The sequence below is a fragment of the Bubalus bubalis genome, chromosome 20 (genome assembly GCF_019923935.1).
Source record: "Bubalus bubalis isolate 160015118507 breed Murrah chromosome 20, NDDB_SH_1, whole genome shotgun sequence".
Classification (NCBI taxonomy): domain Eukaryota; kingdom Metazoa; phylum Chordata; class Mammalia; order Artiodactyla; family Bovidae; genus Bubalus; species Bubalus bubalis.
Genome location: NC_059176.1, coordinates 15,581,841 through 15,602,068, shown reverse-complemented (window position 1 = coordinate 15,602,068; position 20,228 = coordinate 15,581,841). Strand labels below are relative to the sequence as shown.

General features: G+C 39.7%; 2 protein-coding genes and 1 pseudogene across 5 annotated transcripts in view; 2 read left to right on the top strand and 1 right to left on the bottom strand.

Moving 5' to 3' along the window:
• Nucleotides 1–11,864, bottom strand: part of KLHL28 (kelch like family member 28) — a 33,861-nt gene extending 21,997 nt beyond the window's left edge. Inside the window, exon 1 of the mRNA XM_006072772.4 lies at nucleotides 11,632–11,864. The gene's annotated coding sequence lies outside the window, so the exon portion shown is untranslated. The remainder of the gene's footprint in view (nucleotides 1–11,631) is intronic.
• LOC102407723 lies at nucleotides 2,795–3,585 on the top strand (annotated as a pseudogene).
• A 109-nt stretch (nucleotides 11,865–11,973) lies between the features above and the next one.
• Nucleotides 11,974–20,228, top strand: part of TOGARAM1 (TOG array regulator of axonemal microtubules 1) — a 79,732-nt gene continuing 71,477 nt past the window's right edge. For 3 of the 4 annotated variants that reach the window (XM_025271419.3, XM_025271420.3, XM_025271418.3), the window contains exon 1: nucleotides 11,975–14,250. In XM_025271419.3, coding sequence (XP_025127204.3) covers nucleotides 12,205–14,250 — 2,046 coding nt within the window. In that variant the 5' untranslated portion in view covers nucleotides 11,975–12,204. Of the gene's footprint in view, nucleotides 14,251–20,228 lie in introns of all 4 variants that reach the window. The other variant, XM_025271421.3, reaches the window with a different exon arrangement.

Below are 20,228 nucleotides of genomic sequence, written 5' to 3'. Positions count from 1 at the left end.
ACCCATTAAGTACCTGACGACTGTTATGTACTACTTATTATCTTCCTGAGGAATATTCAGTTTTTGCCAGCTAAAACCATGTGACTCCCTTCCATGCTCACCAAAAAAACGAACGAGGCTGACTTACTGTCAAATGAACAAATACAAACAGGTCAAGGCCAAAGCCTGACTAATGTGACCAGAAAAGATACAGTAAGCCACTTTTGTATTTAGACAGTTTATTACTCACAGACAGTAAAAGACTAAGCTCCCTGGATCCCTGCCCTACACACCAAAAAGGAAAATGCATACAAAGGAGGCTGGATGGCAGCAGCAGTTCTGCATCCCACAGCTCTGCTACGTGAAAGTCCCATACCTCAGCACACTTGCGTGTGTTAGTTGCTTAGCTGTGTCTGACTCTGCAACCCCACAGACTGTAGCCCGCCAGGTTTCTCCGTCCATGGAATTCTCCAGGCAAGAATACTGGAGTGGGTTGCCATTTCCTTCTCCAGTGGATCTTCCCAGCCAGGAACTGAACTCAGGTCTCCTGCACTGCAGGAAGATTCTTTACCGTCTGAGCTAGCAGGGAAGCCCCATCACTCTAGAAAGGTAAAGAGAAACAGCATCATGGCAGACTTCCAGGGGAGACAGAGAGGCACGTGGGAGATGGCCCTGTAGCAGTTCCTTAAGGACTTTCCTCTCATGTTCCAAGAGAATCACAAGGTGTTCCAAGACTCAGATAAGCTTCAGTCCCACAGTCCAAGCTTTTGCCTATGTGTATACATGCAAGGTCAGAATACCATGATGAAGCAGTTTCCCTATACTTATACCCTTTATTGTATTTCTCCTTTTTTCTCTCCAAAATAATAAAAATGATCAAAGTTTTAAAAAGCACTCAAGGAAGGATACTGGTAAAGATGACATACATTTTTAAAAGAACACCCAGAGGGATGGAATGGGGAGGGAGGAGGGAGGAGGGTTCAGGATGGGGAACACATGTATACCTGTGGCGGATTCATTTTGATATTTGGCAAAACTAATACAGTTATGTAAAGTTTAAAAATAAAATAAAAAAAAAAAGATTAAAAAAAATAAATAAATAAATAAAAAATAAAAGAACACCCATACATATTTCTATCATTGGACTGGATACAAATGACACGATGTCCACTCCCTTTAAGAACTACTGAGAATAAAGTTTAAGAGATTATATTCTTATAACCAAAATGATTTGAACTATGAACTTTAAAAACAGTACATATAGGGAACTTAAAATGAATTACATTGAAGATTTGTCATAACACATCATTTTTAACACTTTAAATTTGACTTCTCTCGCTCAAGAAATTTGACTTTAGAGAAATTCACAGAATTTTCGAAAGAGAAAGCTTTAAAACAATGGTTCTCAAAATATGATCCTTGCACTAGCAGCATCAGTATCACCTAGGATCTGCTAAAATGCAAATTCTTGAGCCCAAGCACACACCTAACCTCAGGATTCAGAAACTACAGAGAGGAAGGAGCAGCAATCTGTGTTTCAAGAATGTATTAGCATTCTTATGCACGTTCATGTTTTAAAATCAGTTAAAATATTTCCAGCACAAGTGTAACTACTTAAAAATTATTGCAAATTCTAACTGTACCTCCTTCAAAACTATGAATTACAACTGTGACTATACTTGGTTCTTATTTACCCATAAATGGCTAAAAACAGCTCACGGCAGCAAGAATTCCGAATCTTCAAAACCTGACCTTTGCCAGCTTTACACAGTTTCATTTATCTTATCAATAACCTTGTGCACAATGAAAGGTAAGTACCATGGAAAACAGGAAAGAACAGTGAGTCAAAGTGTGCATTTCAGGGCCAGAGAGATGAATGGGTTCAAGTCAACATTTGACTACTTAGTAGCTGCAGACTTTAGGCAAATTACTTACTCTAAACTTGAACATTCTCATTTGTAAAATCTGTTGTGGATTAAATAGAATGTTTGGTTTGGAGAAACTAATCAGTGGAGAAGAATAGAAAATACAGAAATAGATAATTTAACATGAAAATTTAGTTTATGATAAAGGCAGCATTTCAAAATCTGTGAGGAAAAGTGTGACTTTCAAGTAAACATGTTGAGAGAACAGAATAGCCACAAGAAAAAAAGATAAAATTAGATGCCTTCCACATATCTGGGACTTCCCTTGTGGCTCAGAGAGTAAAGCATCTGCATACAGTGTGGGAGACCTGGGTTCGATCCCTGGGTCGGGAAGATCCCCTAGAAAAGGAAATGGCAACCCACTCCAGTACTCTTGCCTGGAAAATCCCATGGATGGAGGAGCCTGGTAGGCTAGTCCATGGGGTCGCAAAGAATCAGACGTGACTGAGCCCCTTTACTTCCACATATCTACGCCAAGATAAATTCCTAACGGATCAGAGGTATAAATGGAAAAAATGAAAATATACAAGTATTTGAATAAAATGGTGCGAATCTCTCTATAACTTGAGATTGAAGAATAGTTTCCTAACTATGGTACAAGTGAAAAGACAGGTTAGATTAATTACATTAAAAACTCTGAATAGTTAAAAAATTCATAAGCAAAGAAAAACATGTGAATAAGGTTGAGAAAAATATTTATAATATATATAAAGATGCAACATCAAAAAATAAAACATTCCTAAAATATTCTAGCACTATAAACAGTCTAAAGAAATGAACAGGAGGTTAAAAAATATATGGTTCTTAAGTATATGAAAAATTCCTTAACTTCATTTGTAATCAAATGCATTAAAACCATATGGAGGCCTCTTTTTGTGCCCAGCACAGCGATGGCTAGAGGTCCCAAGAAGCACCTGGAGCCTGTAGCAGCTCCAAAAAACTGGATGCTGGATAAACTGACTGGTGTGTTTGCCCCTCGTCCACCTACTGGTCCCCACAAGCTGAGGGAATGTCTCCCCCTAATCATTTCCCTAAGGAACAGACTTAAGTATGCCTTAACAGGAGATGAAGATTTGCAGCAGCGTTTCATTTAGATCAATGGCAAATTCGCACCAATAACCTACCCTGTTGATTTTATGGATGTCGTCAGCATTATTAGACCGGAGAGAATTTTCGTTTGATCTATGACATGAAGGGTCGCTTTGCTCTTCATCATATTACACCTGAGGAGGCCAAGTGTAAGTTGTGCAAAGTGAGAAAGATCTTTGTGGGGACAAAAGGAATCCTTCATCTGGTGACCCATATGCTCGCACCATCCTTGCCTGATCCCCTCATCAAAGTGAAGGACACCATTCAAATTGCCTTGGAGATGGACAAGATTACTGGTTTCATCAAATTTGACACTAGTAACCTGTGCATGGTGACTGGAGGTGCTAACCTGAAAAGAATTGGTGTGATTACCAACCAGAAGAGGCATCCAGGTTCTTTAGATGTAGTTCATGTGAAAGATGCCAATGGCAACAACTTTGCCACTTGGCTCTCAAACATTTTCATTATTGGCAAAGGCAACAAACCATGGATCTCTCCTCCCCGTGGAAAGGGTATTTGCTTTACCATTGCTGAGGAGAGAGACAAAAGACTGGCAGCCAAACAGAGGATGGATAAAATGATCTCCATGTGACGTGACTGGAAAAGTCTTTGTACTTAATCAAAGGCTTTCCTTGTGGCTCAGCTAGTAAAGAATCGGCCTGCAATGCAGGAGACCTGGGTTCGATCCCTGGGTTTGGAAGATCCCCTGGAGAAGGGAAAGGCTATCCATGCCAGTATTCTGGCCTGGAGAATTCCATGGACTGTATAGTCCATGGGATCGCAAAATTAAAGAAAATATCACAAAAAAACACACCAAAAACAACTATGCTGCTGCTGCTGCTACTGCTGCTAAGTCGCTTCAGTCGTGTCCGACTCTGTGTGACCCCACAGACAGCAGCCCACCAGGCTCCCCCGTCCCTGGGATTCTCCAGGCAAGAACACTGGAGTGGGTTGCCATTTCCTTCTCCAGTGCATGAAAGTGAAAAGTGAAAGTGAAGTCACTCAGTCGTGTCCGACCCTCAGAGACCCCATGGACTACAGCCTTCCAGGCTCCTCCATCCATGGGATTTTCCAGGCAAGAGTACTGGGGTAGGGTGCCATTGCCTTCTCCAAAAACAACTATATGGAGTTATTAATAACAATGCTTTCCTGACAATATACTTTGGTGAGGCTATGAGAAACAAACACATTCATCCATCCCCAAGGGAACGCTGAATGATAGAGACCTCTGGAAATAGATCTGGAAAATTTAGCAAAATTACATTTGCATTTATTCATTAATCTAACAATTCTACTTCTAAGAACTTATCAAAAAATACACTGGCAAAAATATAAAAAGACAAATGCATAAGGTTAATAATTACAGGTCTATTTGTAAAAGCAAAACAATAATACCTTATGCTTTTTACTTTAGTATTTGAGAGACTAAAAGGCAACAAACCAAGAATTTTAAGCTCTAATGCCCACCAACAAAAGGGTGGGTGAAAGAAACCCCTGGCACATCCACACAATGGAATACTATGCAGCTGTGAATGGGAATGAGGAATCTCTGTATATACTACTCTGCAGGCTCTTCCTGATCCAAGCATGGAAGAGAAATATGTGTACAGTATGCCACTATTTATTTAAGAAAGGGGGGGGGGTTACAAATATATATAACCACTTATTTTTTTTTTAAGGAAATATAACGTGGTATATTTTTAAAAGGTTACCTAACAGAGGAGGGAGAGGACAGAGTGGAGGGGATAGAGATAAAGCTACACATCTTTGAACATATCTCAGTTTTATAGATTTGACTGTGGAATTAAGGTAGTATTTTACATAATTATAAAGCAAAATTAAACCTTAAAAACAACAATTTGAAAATAAAAGGAAACAAAGGAACTCAATGTTCAGTTAGCAGCCTAACCATATTATACCAAATAACTTTAGTAATTTGATGGCCATCCTTAGAGAGGTATGCCTTAAAAAATCTTATACCACTTCACATAGTTGGTGAAGATGTTATTTGTATTCTGAAATGGTTACTGTGCAATGCCATGGTGCATAATTATCTGACATTTCTAACTCTATCACCCCTGGTCATCATTCATGATCTGGGATTTTTAGTAAAGGAGAAAAGAGAGAAAGACATAAGCCTGAGATAGTAAACATAAACCCTGCAGTCTGATTTTTTGTTTAATATTTTATTTATTTGGCTGCTCTGAGTCTTAGTTGTGACATACCCGATCTTTATTGCATCATGTGGGATCTAGTTCCCTTACCAGGGATTGAACCCAAGCTGCCTGCATTGGGAGCATGGAGCCTTAGCCACTGGACCACCAGGGAAGTCCCTGTAGTCTGATTTTGAAGTAAAAATAACAGAATAAATATATATATATATATAAACAATATTATACACACTAACTATATAAATTATGCATATAACAAAATACATACAAGATACAAATGTATAAAATGTATAATTAAGAAAAAAATAAAATTATATTTTTGAGCTCTGTCAACTGAAAAGGGTTAGAAGTTATGACCAACCCAGTAGCACAGAGTACTCCTAGCACCAGATGGGGTCCCTAAATATTGTTTCCCTCTAAGGAAATAGAATTCCTTGGACAAACAGCTGATTCTAGACCTAAGACAGAAAACGTCAAGATAAATTTGGAATCATTACATAGTAGATAGCAATAAAGCTATCAATGATGACTAAGGTCATAAAAAACTTTGGAGCCAAACTGAACAGGCCTTCACTAGTCACAGATGGGGCAAACTGATCATCCACTGTAGTAACTGCAATTGATTCAAACATAGCAGACATGCTTAAATCCATGAGTTCATAATGATAATACAATTATGATAATTTTAAAAAACTGATCACCACTAGAAGATACTAATGAATCAACTCATTATTTGAAACCAAGCAAATAAAGGGAAAGAATCAAGCATTTATCATACCTTTCTTACATTTCAAATCCTAAAAGATGATGCTGTGAAAGTGCTGCACTCAATATGCCAGCAAATGTGGGAAACTTAGCAGTGGCCACAGGACTGGAAAAGGTCAGTTTTCATTCCAATCACAAAGAAGGGCAATGCCAAAGAATGCTCAAACTACCGTACAATTGCACTCATCTCACATGCTTGCAAAGTAATGCTCAAAATTCTCCAAGCTAGGCTTCAACAGTACGTAAACCAAGAACTTCCAGGTGCTCAAGTTGGATTTAGAAAAGGCAGAAGAACCAGAGATCAAATTGCCAGCATCTGGTGGACCAAAGAAAAAGCAAGGGAATTCCAAAAGAACATCTACCTCTGCTTCATTGACTACTCTAAAGCCTTTGACTGTGTGGATCACAACAAACTGGAAAATTCTTAAAGAGATAGGAATACCAGACCACCTTACCTGCCTCCTGAGAAATCTGTATGCAGGTCAAGAAGCAACACTTAGAACCAGACATGGCGCAATGGACTAGTTCCAAATTGGGAAAGGATTATGACAAGGCTGTAGACCGTCACCCTGCTTATTTAACTTCTATGCAGAGTACATCATGTGAAATGCCAGGGTGGATGAAGCACAAGCTGCAATCAAGATTGCCAGGAGAAATATTAATAACCTCAGATACGCAGATGACACCACCCTTATGGCAGACAGCAAAGAGGAACTGAAGAGCCTCTTGATGAAAGTAAAAGAGAGTGAAAAAGCTGGCTTAAAACTCAACATTCAAAAAACTAAGATCATGGCATCCAGTCCCAGAACTTAACGGCAAACAGAAGGGGACAGAATGGAAACAGTGACAGACTTTATTTTCTTGGGCTGCAAAATCACTGCAGATGGTGACTGTAGCCAAGAAATTAAAAGACACTTGCTCCTTGGAAGAAAAGTTATGACCAACCTAGACAGCGTATTAAAAAGCAGAGACATTACTTTACTAACAAAGGTCCATATAGTCAAAGCTATGGTTTTTCCAGTAGTCAAGTATGGATGCAAGAATTGGATCATAAAGCAAGCTGAGTGCTGAAGAATTGATGTTTTGGAACTGAGGCATTGGAGAAGACTCTTGGAGTCTCTTGGACTGCAAGGAGATCATACCAGTCCATCCTAAAGGAAACCCGTCCTGAATACTCATTGGAAGGACTGATGCTGAAGCTGAAACGCCAATACTCTGGCCACCTGATGCAAAGAGCTGACTTATTTGAAAAGACCCTGATGCTGGGAAAGACTGAAGGCAGGAGAAGAGGACAGCGGATGAGATGGTTGGATGGCATCCCCGACTTGATGCACATGAGTTTGAGCAAGCTCCAGGAGTTGGTGATGGACAGGGAAGCCTGGCATGCTGCAGTCCAGGGGGCTGTTAAGAGTCGGACATGACTGAGCAACTGAACTTCCTATATTAACTGTACAAGTGGGTTACCAAGCAGATGAGGGTGAGTTTTTCTTTATACAAGCACCCCAGTTTTTAGCGAAGGAATGATAGAATATCATCATTTCTCAATCTTAAAGAAGTAACGGAGGCAGGCATTGATTATGAAGGGCTGCTAACATCACAAAAACAGAGACCACCTTCTGACAGAAGATCATAATACCACCTATAACCCACCACACACACACACACACCAAAATCAAACGAAGTCAATAGACTTGATCCAAGTATTAATTTATAAGAAATAAAGAGAAAAGAAAAGCATTTTAAACCATAACAGAAAGATGCAATCAGCAAATGTTAGATAAAATTAGACTCAGACTTTCCATAGTCTACAGCAACTTCACAATTTTAGATTCTGAAACCAAGCTAATAAAGGTCAAGTTCTGAGTTATTATACTTAATTGACACCTAAGCTACAAAACAGTGGTGCTGAAATCAGTTGGGAGGCAATTATCTGCTATAATAAGAGCAAATAAATGGTGACGAGAAACAAGAATTGTTTAAATTTCTTTTCCACATTTCAATTCTCACAGAATTCAAGTAATTACGGCATATAATTTTTTAAATTTATTTATTTTTAATTGAAGGATAATTGCTTTACAGAATTTTGTTGCTTTCTGTCAAACCTCAAGAGGCATATAATTTTAACACTGAACCTATGGAACAAGGTGGCATATTTTCCTTTTATCTGAGATTGACTTTCATTATATCCGGAGAAACAAAAGTAAAGTTAGAAGCCTGTTATACAAATCACTCACTGTACATAGATTCCAAAATAATACAGAAGAAAGCAAGTCCCCAAAGCCATTACCACATCCAATAAAAGCTCGAAGTTATAGAATTAACCCATCTACTGAAAAACTGGTTAGAAAAAACATGAAATTCTGTTAATTTATAAAGATTAGTGCTTAAAATGGAACAGGTTTTTTTATTGTTTAAAAGTACAGTTTTTGACTTGAAATGAACAGTGGATTTGGGACTTAAATCTAAGTAAATGAAATATAACACTGATACACAGTAAGAAAACCTGTTTAATTCTACATGGATAAAAATAAGCTCATAATTTCTTAACCTTATTAAAGTTCTGACTCAAGCAAGAAACCAAAAAGCCTCAGAACAGAAACTCAAAGAGGAAAATTAAAATACATACAATCAAATAATACACAGTAATAGATATAAATGATTAATGATGGAAAAACCTAATTTTATCCTAGTTTCAACATTCTCCTGCCTCAAAACTTCTCCAAAGCTCTAAGCAAATAGCTAAAATGACTAATTTCAGTAATCACTTTCCAATGGAAACACCCACAAAATGTGCCGTAGTACAAATGTAGATGATGTAACCTCAGAAAATTGTTGTGAGGATTAAATGAGTTAATATTAAGTACTAAGCAGAGTGTATGGCACATAGCAAACACTCAATACATAATAGTATAATTATAATTACTTGTTAATGTCAAGAGCACTTTTCATTTGCATAGCATTTCTTCACAATAACTTCTTAAACTATACAAAATTCTTAACAGTTTACAGAATGCACTTATTTCCAATATCCCTACATGTCTGTAAATTTGAGTAAGAACAAGGAAAAAATTATAGTGGTTAATCCAACCAATATATATTTTATTCTGACTGTGGAAATAAGGGATGTTTTTAGGGCAACTGTGTTTATCTTAACTTCAGTTCAAAAAATTAAGGTATGTATCACACATTCTTATGACCCATTAATTTAACTAAACTTTCTTGAAATTATCTTGAAATTACTATTTTAACTTTTTAAAATCTGAATTTGCTATTTGCAATGTATTCTTAATTACTCCCTTTCAACTTTCAGAGGTGTACTATTAATATACTCAATAGTGTATTCCACTACTCTGAAATTTAAGAAAGTAGTAGTAGAAATTTATAATATCTCTATACATAGATAAATACAAAACACAAGTCAATACACAATGTCTAGAATTCCCTTGATCCCTAGAATTAAAGAATAAAAAATTTTTAAAAATTTGTTTCATGATAGAAATAAACAGAATACACATTAAATGGATGAGATTTATTTTCCACAAAATAACCCTCAAAGATGGGCTTCCGTGGTGCCTCAGCTGGTAAAGAATCCGCTTGCAATGGGAAAGACCTGGGACGGATACTTGGGTAGGCAAGATCCCCTGGAGAAAGTAAAGTATACCCACACTCCAGTATTCTAGCCTGGAGAATTCCATGGACTGCATAGTCAGTCCATGGGGTCTCAAAGAGTTGGACTCGACTCGGGGACTTTCACTTTCAAACCTAAAAGATAATTAGTAAGATATGGGATGCTGATAAGGTCCCATTTCCTAAATTTCCATCATAGAGAATAATGCATCTTCCAAGTTTTCATCAAGGAAATTAAAGGTAATAGATATAAAATTGCAATATCTACTGCAATCTATAACATAGTGGTCTACAGGGCCCTAAGAAAAGGGGTTAAAATGAAAACTCATCTTGCTTTGTTTCAAGGAAAAGGATATAAGTAGTTGATTTAAGCATTCAAACCCCTTGAAAAGTATTTTTTATAGAGAGAACAGGTAATTCTTAAACTTCTACCATAATTTTAATGATGCTGTATAATTCAGGACTTTCCAAGTTCATTTTCTTTGTTCCATCATTACCACACAACTTCCCAAGTTCTTGGATACAGGAAAGAATGCACTGGATTTTCAACCTGAAAATTCTGATCACTGAAAAGGGTTATCTTCTATTTCAACATAAACTGGCATTCTAATGTTACATTCTGATGTGTACATCATTCTTTTAGTTTAGTCTGAATTGAGTTCCTGATACCTCAGCATACATGAGTAAAAGTATGAATTTGAACTTCTTTCACGGGAAATATGAGAAACTGACATTCTTTCTCATTGACAACTGTCAAAATCATGTCTTAGTTTTCACTCTTCTGCCCTTATCCTACCCACAAAATTAAAAAAAAAAAAAAGTTTTTCGTCTACTGAAATATAGTCAAACCAAATTAAGGGAGATTCATTTAAACACTAAAATGATTAATTAAAATTAACTAACATCCTAGAATTTAAACCAAAGCAAAAGGATGCATGTTTACACAGGCTTCGTTTTCATTTATTCTACTTCCAAAAGAAAAGGAAAAAAGAAACCTATAATAATCAAATTGTACTTTAAGACAATATCCAGAAATGATTTTTGAGCTTGTCTTACTTATCCAGCAAATATTTTTATAAAATTGGTTTGTCATAGTAAGACTTAAAAAAGGATTCAGGAGACATTCTGTGCGGTACAGAACTGGGTAGGAACACTTGCATTTTAAGTGCATAAACTGGAGACTTCAAATGATAACAGAATTTTCTCACTGGGTCATTCAAAAACAATTGTATTATTCCTTCCCCGAAATATTCTCTTCCGCACTTGAAAGAACTCTGCCTCACACTAAGCACTCCAGCTCTTCAATTGTTTCCGCCTACGTTTAATTACAAGGAAGAAAGACTGCTCACCAAATTCACAGTTCGCCTAAAACAAAGAAATGTCTATCATCGGCTCTAAAACTATAGGGCGGAATTCTCTTAGGACAGTGAGGCAAAGAACTTCAACCGCAACTGAAATTGTCTTTGCAATCTCGGTTTCCAGGAAGACTGAAAGGCTGCAGAGCTGCGCGAAGATCCTGCAGGGAGGTTGGGGTGGCAGAGGGAGCTAGCGGGGAAAAGGGGTGAGTCCCACAGAGGAACTGCATTAGACTTTGAGAACCTATAAGGGACAGAAGGTTAGCTACAAGGAAAAACAGATTTATCTGCAGATCAAGTACGTTTTCAAAAAGAACTTAAAGTGATGAGGATAAGGGAAAACGACAGAAAACTATCAACCCTTCACAACCCAAGGGTAAGAGAACTAGGAAAAGGCGGGGGTGGGGGGTAGGTAGGAGAGGACGGGGAGAGTAAGGTCCCAAAACACCGGGATTTGAAAAAAAAAAGTACGCGAGCTCTGAGCTTGGCCTTAGTCCGGATCTCTCGTACCGGTATGCGGACGGCAGGAGGAAAGGATCGCCCTTACTCAGGGCTGTAGACAACAACGCGTTTACTGCGATAACGAGCCCTGCACAAGAAGATGTCGCCTCTGTCCCTGCTTGCTCCCGTTCATTTCTTTACATCTTACTCTAACACCAGCGGCACTCCAACAGAACTCTGTCAAAGCCTGCGCTGCAGAAGGACAGCAAAGGAAAATACCTGAGTCCCAGGAATCACGCCCGCAGCGACAGGAGGAGGAGGAGCCGTGGACAACTCGAGACCGGGCAAGATCCTTACTTGTCTCAAGTCAAACCCTAATTCTTACGGGTGGGGCGGGGAACTTCCGCCCTGAGCAAGGATAGCGTCACTTCCGCTTAATGCTTTATCTGTTCCTAGCCTTCTCCATTCCAGATACGTTCCTTACGTTCGCAACGTTCTCACTTCCTTTTCCCGAGCCCTTCCGCCTAGCCCAAATTTCTGACGTGGACTACATGACCCTGCATGCATCACGGCAGGTTGATTTCCGGGTCAAGAGGTCCGCGCTGGGTACATCACCATGGAAGCGATCGGTTTGGTCACGTGGTGCCCCTGGTTACGCCCGGTGGCTGCTGTGGGGTCTGGGGCTCAGGCGGGGGCCATTTTGCCGAAGGCAGCCTCCGGGAGTCAGGGGCTCAAGTTGTTCCCTTTTCCTCCTCTGCAGGTTGAGGCTTGGAGAGGAACAGGAAGGCTGGGCTCCATCGAGCCCTTCGGAGACGATGGTTTGCTCTAGTCTCCGCCACTTGACGACCCTCCATGGCGGCTGCGCCCTCAGCCCTGCTCCCGCTGCCGCCCCTTCCATCCCTCTGTGCCTATCGCCTCCAGAGCCGCAGTCGTCCTTCCGCCCCAGAGACTGATGATAGTCGAGTTGGGGGCGCCATGAGAGGCGAGAAAAACTATTGCTGCCGTGGAGCTGCCGGAGATCACGGTTCCTGCCCCCCGACACCTTCGCCTCTGGCCTCGACCCTCTTGATGCCTGCGGAGGCAATCTCAAGTAGTTGGTCTGGGCCTGGAGGTGGTTTGTCGGGGGGAGATGAAGAGGAGACTCGGCTCCTTCAACAACTGCGGACCGCGCCCGATCCTTCCGAGGCCTTCCAGGCTTTACAGGCTGCTTTGCCGCGGCGGGGCGGTCGACTTGGCTTCCCCCGACGAAAGGAAGCGCTTTATCGGGCTCTGGGCCGAGTGCTTGTGGAAGGAGATAGTGATGAGAAACGACTCTGCTTGCAGTTCCTCTCGGACGTTCTCCGGGGTCAGGGGGAGTTAGGCCAGCTGGAAGAGGCCTTTAGCTTAGCTCTTCTGCCTCAGCTAGTCGTCTCGCTACGAGAAGAGAATCCAGCCCTGCGGAAGGATGCGCTGCAGATCCTACACATCTGTTTGAAGCGTAGTTCTGGACAGGTGCTGAGGACGCTTATACAACAAGGACTGGAAAGTACCGACGCCCGGCTTAGAGCTTCCACAGCACTACTGTTCCCTGTCTTGCTTACCCCTGAGGATTTGTTGCTCGACCTAGATCTTACCGAAGTGATAATATCCTTAGCCCGAAAGCTTGGCGGTCAGGAGATAGAAGAAGAATCTGAGACAGCTTTCTCTGCACTTCAACAAATAGGGGAGCGTCTTGGCCAAGAGCGATTTCAGTCCTATATCTCTCGCCTGCCTTCTGCCCTGAGGAGACACTACAATCGCCGCCTGGAGTCCCAGTTTGGAAGTCAGGTTCCTTATTATTTGGAACTTGCAGCATCTGGATTTCCTGAAGATCCCCTTCCTTGTGCAGTGAGTCTTTCCAACAGCAATCTTAAATTTGGGATTATTCCTCAGGAGCTGCATTCAAGGTTGTTAGATCAAGAAGACTATAAGAACCGGACTCAGGCTGTTGAGGAACTGAAACAGGTGATGGGTCGCTTTAACCCAAGTTCCACCTCTCATCCTAGCCTTGTGAGTTTCATTAGTTTGCTGTATAATTTGTTAGACGACTCTAACTTCAAAGTGGTCCACGGCACACTTCAAGTCCTGCATTTACTGGTTATTCGCCTTGGAGAGCAGGTACAACAGTTCTTGGGACCTGTTATAGCAGCTTCTGTCAAAGTGCTGGCAGACAACAAGTTGGTGATCAAACAAGAGTACATGAAAATCTTCCTCAAGCTAATGAAGGAAGTAGGTCCTCAACAGGTGCTTTGCTTGCTCCTGGAACATCTCAAACATAAGCATTCCAGAGTGAGAGAGGAGGTGGTGAACATTTGCATCTGCTCCCTCCTGACTTATCCCAGTGAGGATTTTGACTTATCCAAACTGTCTTTTGATCTTGCCCCAGCTCTTGTAGATAGCAAACGCAGGGTACGCCAGGCAGCTCTTGAAGCCTTTGCTGTGTTGGCATCGTCAATGGGCTCAGGTAAAACCAGCATCCTTTTCAAAGCTGTGGATACTGTGGAGCTGCAGGATAATGGAGATGGAGTGATGAATGCTGTGCAGGCCAGATTGGCTAGGAAAACCCTCCCAAAGTTAACAGAACAGGGATTTGTGGAATATGCGGTACTCATTCCATCATCTGCCCAGGGTAGATCGAGCCATTTGGCACATGGAGCAGATGCAGACTGGCTTTTGGCTGGTAACAGAACTCAGAGTGCGCACTGTCACTGTGGTGACCACACAAGGGATAGCATGCAAATTTATGGATCTTATAGTCCAACTATCTGTACTCGAAGGGTACTAAGTGCAGGAAAAGGAAAAAATAAATTACCATGGGAAAATGAGCAGCCTGGAGTCACGGGCGAAAACCAGACTTCCAGTTCCAAGGACATAGAACAGGTATGCATCTTCTCTAATTTCCTTGAGTTGAAACTATGAAAGAATTTAAAATAGAAGTATGCCTGTAATGACTGAGGAGTGAGGCTCTTTGAGGGTTGTTATGCTTTGTTTTTAAATCAGTTTGCTGATGTATCAATTATAATGGGACAGAACACACAGGAACCTTCAGTAGGTTTTCTGCTTGATGGATTTGATTAAATTTGAGGCACAATTTGGTATAGAAAATACCTGGATTTCAGTTTTGATCTGTCACTTTGGCATATCTGTTATCTCATTCGAACAACAAACACTGAATACCTAGTAGGTACCAGGAAAAAAAAAAAACCACGTTCTAGGAATGAAGATCAAACGGGTTTTGCAGAGTTTAGTTAAGGAAAAGTCAGACCTGTAAATGGGCAGCTACAAATTGGTTAAGTGCTAAAATAGACATTTCGAGTCCTATGGAAATGCTGAAAGTAGAAAAAATAATTACACTGGCAGGGGAAAAACCTTCCAAGAAGATCAGACATCTGAACTAAGGGTTATTTTCCCACCCCGAAGTCTTTATTTTGAAAATTCCAAATCTATAGTTGACTTAAAAGAATAGTACAGTGACTACTGGGACTTCCCAGGTGGCTCAGTGGTAAAGACTCTGCCTTCCACTGCAGGAGACGTGGGTTCTGTCCCTGGGTCAGGAGGATGCCCTGGAGGAGGAAATGGTAACCCACTCCAGTGTTCTTGCATGGAAAATCCATGGACAGAGGAGCCTAAAGGTCTCCATGGGGTTGCAAAGAGTTGGAGACGACTCAGCACACATGTGCTCACACATGCACACATAGTGAATATTCATATACTTCATCTGTATTCACCAGTTGTCATGTTGCCATATGCGCTTCATATTTGCTGAACCATTTGAAAATAGCGCAAGTATCTTGACATTTCATCCTAAATGTTTCTGTATATAACTCGTAAGAATGACATTCCCATTTATAACCATCATACTATTATCACACCCCAGAATACCAGTAGTAATAGCCTCTATTTATATTTCTCCAATTGTCCCCAAAATGTGTTTTATACTATTTTGTCTTCCAGGATCCAGTCAATCAAGATTCACATGGTTAATATGTCTTTTACATAGAATTACAAGCCCATCTGTGTGTTTGTTCATGACATTGACTTATTTTTGAAGAATCTTAATCTATCTTACTGTTTCTTTATGTTACATTTAAGATAAACAGTTTTAGCAAAAATACAACCTTGTGAACGTTATATTACATCACTTGGTTAAGGTGTGATAACCATACCACTCCGTTGCAAAGGTTTATTTTCCTCTTTATAATTAGCATATGATCTGTAAGATACTCTGTGACACTAGGAATACCTCAACAACCTTCCATCCCTGTTCTTAACATCCACTAATGATCCTTACCTGTATCATTTATTACATTGGGGACTACAAAAAAGGGTAACTTTTTTGAAAAGTCTAACATTCCTTCTGTATTTGTTACCTGGCATTCTGTTTTATTCTACGTGTAATAATTAAATGCATGAGTATTCATTTTGACACTAAAGTTGTCTCAAATGTGATTTGACCGGTGGCTGGCTCCTGTGTCCTGTAACATGACTCTTTAAGTCTTTGAACACTTCCTTAACTTAAACATGGTATGATGCCCCGGGTTACTTTGTATTTTTCTTGCTCCAGACCTGGAGCCAGTGTTTTTTCCAAGAGCCCAGGAAATGCTTTTTAAATTAGAAAGTGGAATTTTAAAACCAAAGTCAGGGTATAGACATGCTCAGTGGTGTTGCTTATCATTGTGGATTGACTCTTTGAATAGATAGAACCTAGGAATACCTTTTTTTTTTTTTAACAAATTCATATTGATACCTCCAATGCAAATCCAGCACTACAAGACTTTCTCATATTCCTTTAGTCCATGTTTATATCTCCTTTCTCTCACAATTTAACCCTGGTTCTAATATCAGTTCAGTTCAGTTGCTCAGTCGTGTCCGACTCTTTGCAACCCCATGGACTGCAGCATGCCAGGCCTCCCTGTCCGTCGAGTCGGTGATGCCATCCAACCATCTCCTCTTCTGTTGTCCCCTTCTCCTTCCACCTTCAATCTTTCCCAGCATCAGGGTCTTTTCCAATGAGTCAGTTCGTCACATCAGGTGGTCAAAGTATTAGAGTTACAGCTTCTGGTCTCTAATATCATTTACATTTATTGATATTCATACACAAAACATAATTACTACACCAGTATCACAACAGCTGACTACCTTCTAAAGCTCAATATTTCTTTGCACTTGTTTGTTTCTATGCTTAGAATTATCCTACACTCATATGGTCAGAGTTTTCTTAATTTGTTTGTAGGTGGTTCAAATGATATGATAAAAGATGAATAGTACTTTGCTTAGTGTGGATGTGTCCTGATGAATTTCAGACTGAAGAAATAATGTTCAGAGATACTAAATTATAAAAGGATTTACCAAATTAATAAGAAATAGTATATTTCTGCACAGCTGAACCTGTTTGGTGGAAAGTAGCAGAAGATGAAACTAGAAATGTAGGCAAGGGCCAGGTATGGAGACCATTTTTGTAAATGAGTTCGTGCCTTTTGCAGTATGGATGGAGGTGAACAGTATTCCCCCTCGTTCTTTTTAATTCTAAAGTTATTTTTAAAGTAATTTTCCTGTTTACATAATTTAGTCATATGGTTTTTCTCATGTATTTTAAAACTACCTGGGAGTGAATGATTTTCTTTAAGCATTGATTTTAACACTGCTTGTTATTTGTCAAGTCTAAAATGTTAGTGTAGGAAGTTCTGTGGCCGTCCAGTGGTTAGAACTCGGCACTTCCACTGCCCTGGCCCAGGTTCAGTCCCTGGTCAGGGAACTAAGATCCCACAAGCCATGCAGCCCAGCCTAAAAAAAAAGAAATGTTAGTGTATTAAGATTCTGGTGTTGGCCAAAGTGCCAAAAATCTGAAAATAGTACATTTCTGAAATTCTAGTGTAGACATATATTGCTTTTGAAAGAAGTAATCAGATCAGATCAGATCAGATCAGTCGCTCAGTCGTGTCCAACTCTTTGCGACCCCATGAACCGCAGCACGCCAGGCCTTCCTGTCCATCACCAACTCCCGGAGTTCACTCAGACTCATGTCCATCGAGTCAGTGATGCCATCCAGACATCTCATCCTCAGTCGTCCCCTTCTCCTCTTGCCCCCAATCCCTCCCAGCATCAGAGTCTTTTCCAGTGAGTCAACTCTTCGTATGAGGTGGCCAAAGGACTGGAGTTTCAGCTTTAGCATCATTCCTTCCAAAGAACACCCAGGGCTGATCTCCTTCAGAATGGACTGGTTGGATCTCCTTGCAGTCCAAGGGACTCTCAAGAGTCTTCTCCAACACCACAGTTCAAAAGCATCAATTCTTCGGTGCTCAGCCTTCTTCACAGTCCAACTCTCACATCCATACATGACCACAGGAAAAACCATAGCCTTGACTAGACGGACCTTTGTTGGCAAAGTAATTTCTCTGCTTTTGAATATGCTATCTAGGTTGGTCATAACTTTCCTTCCAAGGAGTAAGCGTCTGTTAATTTCATGGCTGCAGTCACCGTCTGCAGTGATTTTGGAGCCCAGAAAAATAAAGTCTGCCACTGTTTCCACTGTTTCCCCATCTATTTCCCATGAAGTGATGGGACCGGATGCCATGATCTTCATTTTCTGAATGTTGAGCTTTAAGCCAACTTTTTCACTCTTCACTTCCACCTTCATCAAGAGGCTTTTTAGTTCCTCTTCACTTTCTGCCATAAGGGTGAAAGAAGTGATAGTCAAATTAAAAATTATCCCAGAAATTAAGCTTTATTAGGGAGGTTGGTGTCTGGACCCTGGAGCATACCAAATCTGTAGATGTTAAAGTCCCTTACATAAAATGGCATGTTTATAGGTGCCTAGAACCTCCTCCTGTATACCTTAAGTCATTTCAAGATTACTTATAATATTTCATACAATGTAAATGCTATGTAAATAGCTGCATAAGTACAGTGTAAACGCTATGTATTGCCAAAGAATGGAAAATTGAAGTTTTGCATTTGGGAACTTTCTAGAATTTTTTTTTTATATATTTTCAATCTACAGTTGAATCTGTGGTTGCAGAACCCATCGATTTGGAGGATTGACTGTACTTTCTTGCTCAGAAATGGTCTGTAGAAGAATTATTGATACATTGGAAATTAGTATAATGAATGACAGGGATTAAATACCTAAATATTTTTATGTGTGCAGTTTTTAAAAGTACATGTATATTTTTAAAATAATAGGGCAGTACTATATTTTAGAGTAGGTTTAGGTTCACAACAAGACTGAAAGTACAGAGTTTCCTTAAAGCCCTTTTGCACACCCACACATGAAACCTCCTTCACTAACACCGTCTCTCCTAAAGCAGTGTATTTTTTACAGCTGATGAACGTGCATTGACATTAGTATTTGCTTTTGGTATTATACATTCTATGGGTTTGGACAAATATATCCATGACCCATATCCATCATTGTAGTATCGCACAGAATAATTCACTGCCCTAAAATTCTCTGTGCTCCTATTTATCCCTCCCTTCCTAACTCCTCGCAAACACTGGTCTTTTACTGTCTGCATAGTTTTGCCTTTTCCAGAATGACGTGACCCCTTTTCTAATTTGTACTGACTCTTGCCCAGGCTCAATTTTAACATTTGCAGTCTATTGTTAAAATGTTATTTCTGTCTTGTCCACATAGAGCAAGTTAATGACATAAGATGCTTCTATAAAAACTCAGAAATGTTTCAGTTACATACTCCTGTAGCTCATTTTGAAGATAAATAGATTAGTTTGCTTAGAGGGATTATTTTGTATAACAGTGGTAGGAAAAAAGAAAGGTTAAAACAGCAGGCCTTTGAAGACTGGAGACCCTTGAATGCCAGATTAAAGAGTTTAGTCTATTATTTTGACAGTGGTTTGAGACTACAGGGGTTGTTTGGTTTTGGTTTTTTCCTTCTCTTCTTTTTTTTAAGCAGTATTTTAGGAAAGCTAATCACAACAGCAGCAATGTCTAAGTTGTGTGGGCTTTTCTTTTTTTTTTGAGAAGGTGGAGACTGGAGACTGGGAAGATCAGTTAGTGCTTTACGTGTCATTGTTGAGTTTCATTAGAATTAGCAGGGTATCAGGTAAGAGGCATTTCAAAGGATTTTAGTGGCCAAAGTGTTGGAGGAAAGGAAGATAAAGAGAAAGAGGGATAACTCAGATTTGATTGAAGTGACAAAAATGCATAATAAATCCATGAATAAGAAAGACCCAACAAGGGAAAATGAGTTTTAGATAGTGGAAGAACACTTGGTTGAATTTGTTGAAGACCACTATTAAAGAGACAGAGAAAGAACTAGGGTGTAGAACTTGGAAGTCACGTATTGAGAAGTAATTTGTTGAAACTGTGAGATTTGAGGAGCTCTCAGAACAAGAGCAAGTGCTTAAGTCTCAGTCTCAGCATACAGCCCCATTTAGGGAACAGCAGTAGGAGATGGAACCAAACAAGGAAAACACAAAGAGTGCCTAAGACTTGGAAGAGAATCAAGGAAGAACAAAAGTTTTAGAAGTGAAGTAAAAAGAGTTTCAGGAAGCACATCATTGCTGTTAAAGGCAGGAGAGTTTTTTGAGGAGAATGAAATCAGAAAAAGCATGATTTATTCTTATATATCAGCTAGCTACTTGTAAAATAACTTTTGAAGATACTTTTCTCATAATTTTATCTTAATTTCCTCCTAATAAGTCATCTGATTATTAAAAGCTGTATGTGCTTGTTATAGAAAATTTGGAAAATATAGAAAGGCACAAAGAAGAAATTTAAGATTTTCAGCAGTCTTACTACTGAGAAAAGCATTCAGTGAACATTTTGTTGCCTCGTCTTCAAGTGCCATTTCAGTTTGTGTATACTAATGACGTTATTTTTTCCATACACGAAAGTCTCT